At 39.4% G+C, this 11,398-nt stretch overlaps 1 protein-coding gene across 1 annotated transcript; it reads right to left on the reverse strand.

Annotated features, from left to right (window-relative positions):
• Positions 1 to 841: 841 nt before the first annotated feature.
• LOC141290962 (neuromedin-K receptor) lies at positions 842 to 11,398 on the reverse strand. Its single transcript, XM_073823115.1, has 5 exons — positions 11,012 to 11,398; positions 8,677 to 8,865; positions 8,445 to 8,595; positions 5,566 to 5,762; positions 842 to 3,254 (listed from the first exon to the last, which is right to left on the reverse strand). Exons 1-5 carry the CDS (start codon positions 11,371 to 11,373, stop codon positions 2,969 to 2,971), a joined length of 1,185 nt encoding a protein of 394 aa, XP_073679216.1. The 5' UTR covers positions 11,374 to 11,398; the 3' UTR covers positions 842 to 2,968.

Raw genomic sequence — 11,398 nt, forward strand, 5'->3', positions numbered from 1 at the left:
ACACACACACACACACACACACACACACACACACACACACACACACACACGTGAGTGTCAAAGCACATGATGAGTGTGTGAATCAGTGTGTGTGTTTATCACATGAGTTCTGCTCATCACAGCATCTGATGAACATCTTCAATCTCTGAGATAAAGGTGTGTGTAGCGTCAGCCGTCACTCACGCCGTTTGTTTTAAAGCACTGATGTTTACATCCGTTCATTCCTGTTTATAGTCCAGCTGTCTGTGCCACAAGTGTGATGAATGACATGCAGAGCCGCCGGTGCCCGTGTGTGAGAACATCACCGGACTCGCAAACCACTTCCTTTTATAGTCACCAACCTGCCAGTGTGTGTGTGTGTGTGTGTGTGTGTAATGACAGTCTGTCTTAACTTCCGTGTCTTTTCACCATCATGAATATTTCTGTCTCATACACACGTGCCTGAATCAGATTCTGAAGCAGAATCACAGTAATCAATACAAACATGAGTTTACTTCAGTTTACTTCATGTTGCAACTGCTTAGAAATGTGTTACTGTGGTCTGCGCAGCGTCTGGTGTGTCAGCGGTGCTCCTGTCATCTGGAAAAACGCCACAAGATTCATCTGCTGCATTTTAGTTTGACTTTCCTGATCAGACACACACATGAAAGAACCAGTCAAGTGATGAATCAATGAATCAAGATGAAGAAAATCAGTTCTCTAGCAAATCTACCAGCAGAAACGCTGCTTATACACTTACCTTTTGGACAGCTGGTGGATACACACACACACTAACAGACTCACACTGAGTTACAAACACTACTGTTATTAACAACACAGAGATGATGACAGATGGGTGAAGCACAACACTTTATTATTATCATTATACTGCTGGTTACGGCACACGGCTGACAAAACAAACCTACAACATGCAGCAGATGTGTCCCTGATAGCACACGGACATCTCTGAGACGTCTACATTACATCTGCAAGAAATCTGCTCATCTACAGTACGTCTATTGGACATCTCCTATCAGATGTCAAATAGGCGTCTATTAGATGTCTTTAAGATGTTTATGATGTAGAATGTAAAACTAACATCTTACAGATGTCTCTCAGATGTTTGTACACAGCAGATTCTTTCCAGATCAAAAGATCTTTAAAGGGATAGTTCACCCAAAAATGAAAATGTGATGTTTATCTGCTTACCCCCAGGGCATCCAAGATGTAGGTGACTTTGTTTCTTCAGTTGGACACAAATGATTTTTAACACAAACCGGTTTTTAACTTACACCCTGCGGCTCGTGATGATACAGTGATGTCCTAAGACACAAAACGATTGTATTCAGCATTTATATCATTTTTTACCTTTGATACACAGCCACGTCCATCTGTCCTGAGCACGAGAATACGCAAACGCCGTAAGCGATCTGTCGCCTGTATACGACACTCATTGTTTACACAGAGCACAGAGATTGTGGGTATAGCGGCTATTCAAAATGGTAATTACTTATGCTTATCCTGATTGTTCAAACTGATTTAAAGACAAAAGATTACGTTTGCTTGTGCGAACTCATCCGGGACTGTTGACTTTTCACCGATTTCCCCTTCCGGCGGTTGCGTATTCTACGCCAGAGCGCGTACACAGGTAACGAGCCGGATGATGAGCTGAGTTGGACATTGCTGTGTATCAAAGGTAAAAAATGATATGAATACTGTTCAGTTTCTCGGAAAAAAAACGATGGTTTCGTGTTTTAGGACATCAATGTATCGTCACGAGACACAGGGTGTAATTTGGATTTGTCTGTGCATGGTTTTTTCAAACTTTCAAAGGTCTGGTGCCCATCCACTGCCATTATATGACTATCAGACTGCACCGGTTTGAGTTAAAAATCTTTGTTTGTGTTCTACTGAAGAAACAAAGTCACCTACATCTTGGATGCCCTGGGGTTAAGCAGATAAACATCAAATTTTCATTTTTGGGTGAACTATCCCTTTAACGGACATCTTGCAGAGGTACGTGTGCTATCTGTTCAGATGCGTGAAAGACACACAATAGTACGACACCTGAACATGTGAACCTGACCAATGACACAAACGTCACCGCAGGTCACTCTCGAGCAGTCTGGGCCGTGACAAACTACACATGCATTTCTTTGCACATTTAAGGAAGCCTTCAAATCAGGACAGTGTGCTCAATATGAGCGAAGAAATCCAACTGTGATCAAGCAGCTGTCTTCTGAATGTGATGCTGAAAGTGTAACAACTGTGAATCTGTAACAGCGTTACAACCATAGATTGTAGAAAATATGGACGTAGTGTCCGTGACGTCAGCGTAGGTTTGTGAAGAGCGTTTCTGAAGCCTATAGTGGGCGGGATTCGGCCGTCACCATCTTGGAATCGCGTCATCACGCGTCACTCCCGGATAATCAAAAATGGGCAAAAAAGCCGGGACGTGGGTGGAGCTGGTTGCTGAAACCGTGGTGACAGCAGCGGCAATCCCCCTGTCACTCAAGTGGCCACGCCCATAATTATGCAGAACTTTAAGGCTTAATATAACTTAAATGGATGAGTTACAAAAAAATCACCCCCCCACAGTTGATATGAAGGGCAAAACTAGCTATATAGACCAAAACTACTTTTTGTACCAGGCTGTAAACGTACTTTTTTCAAGGGGATTAACTCCCATTTGCAGCCAGTCTCTAGCGGCCAGTCCATGAACTGCAGTTTAAGTCACTTTCGTGTTGGTTTCAACAGAGAGAGCGGGAGGTTAATGCTTGGTTACAACCCTAATCCTAACCTCGTTAACTCTAACGGTAAGACTTCAATTTGATGGTGGACATTAGATAATCTGTTGACTATCTAACATCAACAGGCGGTGTGTGTCCTCCAAGTGTGTGGTGAGTTATTTTCTATGAGTTGAAGGACACATAGCTGGTGAAAGTGAAGTGTGTGTCCTGTAGTTTCTGCACCGCTGTGGTCTTCTCTCTCAGCTGAGCTCTTTCCCGCCGGTGGGGTTGGTGAGGAGGCCCCCGTTGAGTGAGGGTCGTGCGGAGGGCCGTGATTGGCCCATGAGGCTGCTGCGGCGGCTGGTGCTGGAGCTCTTGCGTCTGGGGTTAGAGTTAGCGTCGGGGCAGGACTCCACGCGTGTGACGGTGTACAGGCTGCTCTGGCGGTTCTGATGGAAGCGGGCCGTCTGGAGCTCCAGCTCGTCACTGTCAGACACGTGAATGAACGGACACCAGCGAAACACCCGCTTGAAGCCTGCCCGGAACCTGCCGCAGAAACGCCAACCACAGAGAAAACAAGACGGAATTACCATCGCTATTCCACAAGATGGAAACTCTGAATTTAATAAAAGTGAAATAAAGTGACCATATGTGACCCTGGAGCTTCAGTATCACAGGTGCATTTGTAGCAATAGCCAACAATACATTGCATGAGTTGAAATGATCAACTTTTCTTTTATGCCAAAAATCATTAGGATATTCAGATCAGTGTAACTGTAACAATAACTGTAACTATAATGATAACTGTACAGTAACTTATTACTACTATAACTAGAATAACAACTATAATGGTTATGGTAAATGTAACAATAACCAAGATGGTAGCTACAACTGTAACAATATTTATAACTATACCAATAACTAGAATGATAACTGTAACTATAAATGTAACAATAACTGTAATTGTAATAATAACTGTAGGTTAATTGTAACAGTAAATGTAACTATAATGATAACTAACAATAATGTAATTGTAACCAGTGTTGGAGAAAGTTACTTTTAAAAGTAATGCATTACAATATTGAGCTACTCCCTAAAAAGTAACTAATTACGTTACTTTTTATGTACTTTAGTGTTACATTTTAAATCTGGCCAGGGCTTGCTTGTTTGTTTTGTCAAATGTAAAAGCCTTTTCACACCAAAAGCCTCAGGTTTAGAGAAAAGTAAATTGACGTCTGTACAGTAGACCGCAGAAGAACAAATGTCAACTCTTCAGGAATAAAAAAGGAAAACCAATGTTCGATTATCTTGAGTAATTTCTGTTTATTAGTATGGATGAATTGGATCATCGAAGGTCGGCAGCAAAGACATCGGTTAATAAAATGGGATTAAATACATAAAGGATATTTGTATTATTGAACATATTTAATTATTGCAGGTTTGTGTTGAATTTGACTGTTTTTATTCATTTTGAAGAACACTGGATCTGTTTTTTAGTGAGTGAGATGAATTAATGCATGTTCACATTTATTCTAGAACTAAAGGAACATCTTACTCACAGTTTCTCTCAACATGGAGACAGGAGAGCTTTTAATCAATAAATGAGGAAAAGTAACTGGTGTTACTTATTTGAAAAAGTAACTCAGATATTTTTTTGTCAATTAAAAAGTAATGCGTTACTTTACTAGTTACTTGGAAAAAGTTATATTATTAGATACCTTACGTTACTTGTAATGCGTTAAACCTAACACTGATTAAGATCAAGTTCAATGAAGATATTTTGTAAATTTCCTACTGTAAATATATCCAAACTAAAAATTTTTAATAGTAATATGCATTGCTAAGAACTTCATTTGGACAACTTTAAAAGCGATTTTCTCAATATTTAGATTTCTTTGCACATTCAGATTGCAGATTTTCAAATAGTTTTATCTCAGCCAAATATTGTCCTATCCTTTCATATGACGTTTAACTCTAAATGTAAAAAAAAGGACACTAATGATGGTTTTGTGGTCCAGGGTCACATATAATCTAAAACACATCAAAGTATTGCCCACGTAACAAATGTAGGTTATAAAAACATTGTGGGAAGAATGCTTTATTATCATTCCTAAATATTATTATATGTTCTTTTTCTATAATTTTTATGGGAGTATATGCTGTGTTTTAAGTTATATTAAATGTGACCCTGGACCACAAAATTAGTCATAAGGGTCAAGGGTCATTTGAAATTCAAATTTCTACAATAAATAAGCTTTCCATTGATGTCTAGTTTGTTAGGATAGGCTAATATTTGGCTGAAATACAACTATTTGAAAATCTGTAATCTGAGGGTGCAAAAAAATCTAAATATGGAGAAAACTGTCTTTAAAGTTGTCCAAATGAAGTTCTTAGCAATGCATATTACTAATCAAAAATTAAGTTTTGATATATTTACGGTAGGAAATTTACAAATTGTCTTCATATAACATGATCTTAATATCCTAATGATTTTTGGCATAAAAGAAAAATCAATAACTTTGACCCATACAATGTATTGTTGGCTATTGCTACAAACATACCTGTGCTCCAGTGTTTTTGATTCAACAAAATCTCAGCTTTTAATGATGTAGCTGTAGCGCCGTTTTGTGGCTCTTTAATGTGCGTGACACAATCTTCAATCTCTAAAAACGTCAGTTTGAACAGCTGAACAACACCTGCATCACATTCACCTCAGAAATCCACTCAGCGTTAATGTCATGTTAGTTTCCAACAAACGTAAACTTTAGAGAAGAACATGTTGTAAATGCAAATGTAAATGCACGTCTAAGACAGACAGATGAAGCTCAGCACTGGCTGATGTTTGTGTGAGCGGTACCTGCTGTTGAGGCAGCAGTAGATGATGGGGTTGTACATGGAGGAGCTCATGGAGAGCCACAGCACTGACAGATACACCTGCTGGATCCACCTCAACCTCTTCAGCTTCCGGTTGAAGCTCGTTACGATGAAGTACACGTGATACGGAAGCCAACAGATGGCAAACGTTACCACCACGATCACCATCATCTTCACAACCTACAAAACACATCACAACCTTGCCCATAAAACTGAGAACACACCGAAGAAATACTTTTCAGAAGCAGATGAAAGGATGAGAGAATATCTCTGGATTATTGTGTAGTATAATCCAGAGATATATAATGTAAATATCTGACAACTGTCTAGCCACACTCTAGCAATCACTTCATAGACTTCCACTGAAAAGGCTGAATATCTCTGGATGAGAACACTGTGTAGGGGTGAGCGGGGCACAAACTAACGCGGGGTTAACTGTAACACACGTGGTTTAAATATCTCCACTCATGCTAGCGTAACCAAATTTACGGTGTTTACTAGTTGCCATAGCAACACTATGCAGAGAAATAAGAGCGCCAAAATTCAAAAGCCTTTTGAAGATATCGCTGAATATTTATTTTACCATAGTAAAAGTACATTTCTGGCTGAAGTAAACTTTTTATTTCAGTTTTTAGTATTCATTTAAAATTAGACAAATCTGCTATTATTTTAATCTCCAATCTAACAGTTTATTAATGCTTCGCAAACCAGCAGAAGACACTAACCTGCTTTAAACTCCAGTGGCGCAGATGGGGAATGCTGTAGCACTGTGTGACAATATGCCCCGCTGTTATTAAACTATGCTATAGACATTAGCGATGCAATTTACACTATTGACTTTGATAAGAAACCACAAGAAACAGGTGAATAATGGTTCTATGAGAGCTGTGTGTGTTTTTCTGAATGTCTAAATGTGTTTCATCTGTTTGTCCACATTGTTTTGAACTACTGTACAGCTGTGTGTTGCGATCAGGGCCGTTCCAAGCATTGTTGCGATGTGTTCATTGTCAAACTCCAAAATTTAATTATTTTTATTTATATAAAAAAAAAAAACATAATTACTTTACTTGAAAAAGTTAACACATGTATTTTATTGACAAAATATTTTAGTTAGTTGTGTATATTTTTTTCATTCGATCAGATAACATTTAAAGCTGTCATATGGTCGCGTTACAGCGTGCCCATCAGATGTTACAATGCACCCCACCTACGGGGCATGTTGTCACGTTTCACTTCATTTCTTTTGTGGTAAATAACGAAAAACGTATACACTGTAAATATGAAACAAAGTGATATATTTGTACTAGACAAGTGTGAAACTAATGTGGATAAAAATTGTACTCTGAACCCCACATGGATTTACATAAACCGCAAAATTCAAAAAGTGTTAGGTTGTGCCCCGCTCTCCCCTAAGCTATATTTCAGCTGCAGAAGACAGAACAACATGTGGTTTTGTTTAAAGGAGTAGTTCACTTCCAGAACAAACATTTACAGATGATGTACTCACCCCCTTGTCATCCAATATGTTCATGTCTTTCTTTCTTCAGTCGTAAAGAAGTTATGTTTTTTGAGGAAAACATTTCAGGATTTCTCTCCATATAGTGGACTTCTATGGTGCCCCGAGTTTGAACTTCCAAAATGCAGTTTAAATGCAGCTTCAAAGGACTCTAAACGATCCCAGTCGAGGAATAAAGGTCTTATCTAGCAAAACAATCAGTTATTTTTTTTTAAAAGTACAATTTATATACTTTTAACCTCAAATGCTGGTCTTGTCTAGCTCTGCGATGCGCATCTCTGGTTCAAGACAGTTAGGGTATGTCTAAAAACTCCCATCTCATTTTCTCCTCCAACTTCAAAATCATCCTACATCACTGTTTGACCTTTTTTTGTAAAGGGGGGTTTTATCTTCTTTGCATGTTCAGTTTGCAAACACTGGGTTGGTACTTCTGCAGCGATGGAGGACGATTTTGGAATTATTTTTGAGGTAGAAAATGATATGGGAGTTTTCTGACATACCCTAACTTTCTTAAACCAGAGATGCACATCACAGAGACAGACAAGATGAGCATTTGAGGTTAAAAATTACATTAATTGTTTTTTTTTTGTTTAATAACCAATAGTTTCACTAGATAAGACCCTTCTTCTTCTTCGGCTGGGATCGTTTAGAGTCCTTTGAAGCTGCATTTTGGAAGTTCAAACTCAGGGCACCATTGAAGTCCACTATATGGAGAGAAATCCTGGCATGTTTTCCTCAAAAAAACATAATTTATTAAAGGAACACTCCACTTTTTTTGGAAATAGGCTCATTCTCCAACTCGAGTTAATAAGTTGAGTTTTACCGTTTTGAAATCCATTCAGCCGTTCTCCTGTTCTGGCGATATCACTTTTAGCATAGCTTAGCATAGATCATTGAATCCTATGAGACCAATAGCATCACGTTCAAAAATGACCAACGAGTTTCAGTATTTGTTCTATTTAAAACTGGACTCTTCTGTAGTTATATCGTGGACTAAGACCGGCAGAAAATGTAAGAATGTGATTTTCTAGAATGATAAGATTAGGAACTACACTCCCATTCCGGCGTAATAGTCAAGGAAGTTTGCTGCTGTAATATGACCGAAGCAGGAGCAGTAATATCACACAGCTCAGCGTGACCAACTGCATGCACAGGGAGCGTTCCTCGTTGGAAGTTACCCAGCTGGGAACTAATTTCAGGCGCTGTGTGATATTACTGCTCCTGCTGCAAAAAAGTGAAGTGTTCCTTTAATGACTGTTGTTTATTAATTCAAATACACTTAAAACAGTCTGCAGCCTACATAAATAAACACACATGCAGACTAGAGATGAGAAGAGCATGAGCACCTTTCTCTTGGCCTGCAGGTGATCCTGGAAGTTTTCTGAGGAGTGTCCTATAAATCCTCCAGCCCACAGCGTGAGTCCGATCCTGCTGTAGGTGGCAGCCATGAGCGCCAGCGGCAGGAGATACACCAGCACCGCCACGATCACATGATATCTGTAACACACACACAGATCAGCCTGAGACAGAGAACAGAGGATTCCCACTCAATGAAGACCACAGCTGTCAGCGTCTCACATCAAGGCGTCGTCGTCTCGCCGCGGCCAGGCCACGTAGCAGACCGTCCTGTGCGGCCTCACTTCGGTTACGGAGTAAAAGCAGAGCGGAAACGCCAGAAACGCGGCCAGAATCCACACACACGCAATCACGCCTTTCGTGAGCGTCGCTGAGAGACGGGGCTTCATCGGGTGGATGATCGCCATGTACCTGCACACAAACACTCAAACTCCTCAAAAATAAAGACATTCATGGCTCCATTAAAGGAGAAGTTCACTTCCACAACTGAAATGTACAGATAATGTAGTCACCCCCTTGACATCCAAGATGTTCATGTCTTTCTTTCTTCAGTCGTAAAGAAATTATTTGTTTTAAGGAAAACACTTGAGGAATGTTCTCCATATACACTGTGTGCATAATTATTAGGCACGCTGATATTCTGGTCATATTTTTTTCCCAACCACATTTTACCAATCCCAAACCACATCAATCCTAATAACTACTATTAATTTTGTATTTAATTATTTATAAGTGATATATAACTGTCCATGAAGCCTTGGACTGAAAACAACTTATATTCAGGTGTGCAGAATTATTAGGCACATTTTCTTTTACAGATAAAATAAGCCAAAAAAAGAGATTTAACACGTTTAAATGGCCATAAGAAGGATGCAATACTAATGCAATACTGGAATTTGCAAAGTTAAGGCATGACCATTGGACAGCGAAATACTCGATTGGTCAGCACAGTCAGAAAAAAAAAAAAACAGGTGGAGAAGAAAAGACACACGTTAACTGCAAAATAATTAAGAGTTAAGGTGAAGAATTAGGTGTAAAACCATCAGCAACCATTTAGTCTCCAGCGCCACCGTTTTCCAGAACTGCAACCTTCCTGGAGTCTCCAGAAGTGCAATGTGTCAGGTCTTAGAGAGTTTACTTGGGCAAACAATCCTAAAAAATGACCCTCAATTAATAAGAATAACATTCTGAAGTGTTGTGAAATACATGAAGGCTTTCTAGACAGATGAGTTGAGAGTGGCTCTTGAAGGACCAGCACCACATCCTCTTACAGCACTCTTTCCAGTTTATCCTCCAGAATCTGCCAGTAAGTTTGAAGAGTTCATTTTGAGCCACTCTCAACTCATCTGTCTATAAAGCCAAAAGTATAAGTGCAAAAAAATGCAAGTCAGAGGACCCTGGACCACAAAACCAGTCATAAGTAGTTTTTTTGTTTTGTTTTTGTACTAAAAAACTTGTTAAAAATCTGTAATTTGAAGGTGCAAAAAAATCAAAATATTGAGAAAATCATCTTTAAAGTTGTCCAAATGAAATTCTGAGGACAATTTAACCAGACTAATAAGCAAAACTTACTTTAGATTAACTAACATTTGTGCTTCATTATTCTCATTGCTGAAGAGTTTTGAACTTCCTTTTCCTACAGTTCAACTGACGTGAATTTACTTTTCCTTCAGTTTTAGGCTTATTCATTTCACTTTTTAGGTGTGAAAGTGATTTTACATTTGCTAAAAATCTAACCTTTTATATTAAAAACATACAATCAAGCCCTGCCCAGATTTAAAAATTAATGCAGAAGTAACAAAAAGTAACCTAATTAGTTACTATTTTAGGGAGTAATGCAATATTGTAATGCATTACTTTTAAAAGTACCTTTCCCCAACACTGGTTATAAATCTGATCATCGCCTTAACGCAAGTCTGTCTCTGAGCTCTACAGGCAGTTATCTTGGTTTATGCTCTGATCTGCATTTTCAGCTCTTTTCTGAGAGGTGTGTGTCTTTCTAAATCAGACTCATTCAAATGAATTTGCCACAGTTTAACTCCACTCCAAGTGTAGGAACATCTAGAAGCAATATGAATGCTCCTGAGCTACATTTCCAGTGTCCCAGAAAAGGGTATGAATACTTATGCAACAGGATCTTTTCAGTTTTTTTTATTTCTAATTAATTTGCAAAGTTGTTACAAACCTGTTTTGTGTTTTGTCATTATGGAGTAGGGAGTGTAGATTGATGTGGAAAAAAAAAACTAATTTAAAGCAGTTTAATATAATGCTGCAACAAAACAAAATGTGAAAAAATGAAGGGGTATGAATACTTTTGCAAGGCACTGTAACTAAAGGTCACATACTGTACAAAACCAGCAGGCATTTAAATCTGGCACAAATGAAGCACGGTTAAAGGCATCATCAGCATCTTCATGAGGACTGAACTCATATCACACTAACATCTTAAAGAAGAAGACACATTCTTAATGTAACGATGAATAATGAGCTGGGTCAGTGTGTGTGTGTGTGTGTGTGTGTGTGTGTGTGTGTGTGTGTGTGTGTGTGTGTGTCACACCTGTCCAAGGCGATGGCGCTCATGGAGTAGATGCTGGCGAACACCGCGGCCACCGGATAGAAGTTCTGGAAGCGGCAGTATCCGCTGCTGAAGTACCAGTCTCCGTGAGCGCCGTACACGAAGTTGACCAGAGTGTTGAGAGCCGCCACACACACATCAGACACCGCGAGGTTGAGCAGAAAGTAGTTGGTGACGGTTCTCATCCTCTTGTGCGCCACGATGATCCAGATGACGATCAGGTTCCCGATGACGGACACCAGCAGAACCAGAGAGAACGCGAGCGACCAGAGCGCGACGCGCCACGGAGACTGAGAGAACCTGTTGGTGTGGTTGAAGTTTGAGGAGTTTCTTGATGAGGACATGACTCTCTGTGAACAACACACCTGT

Source organism: Garra rufa, chromosome 18, assembly GCF_049309525.1.
Source record: "Garra rufa chromosome 18, GarRuf1.0, whole genome shotgun sequence".
In the NCBI taxonomy this organism is placed as follows: domain Eukaryota; kingdom Metazoa; phylum Chordata; class Actinopteri; order Cypriniformes; family Cyprinidae; genus Garra; species Garra rufa.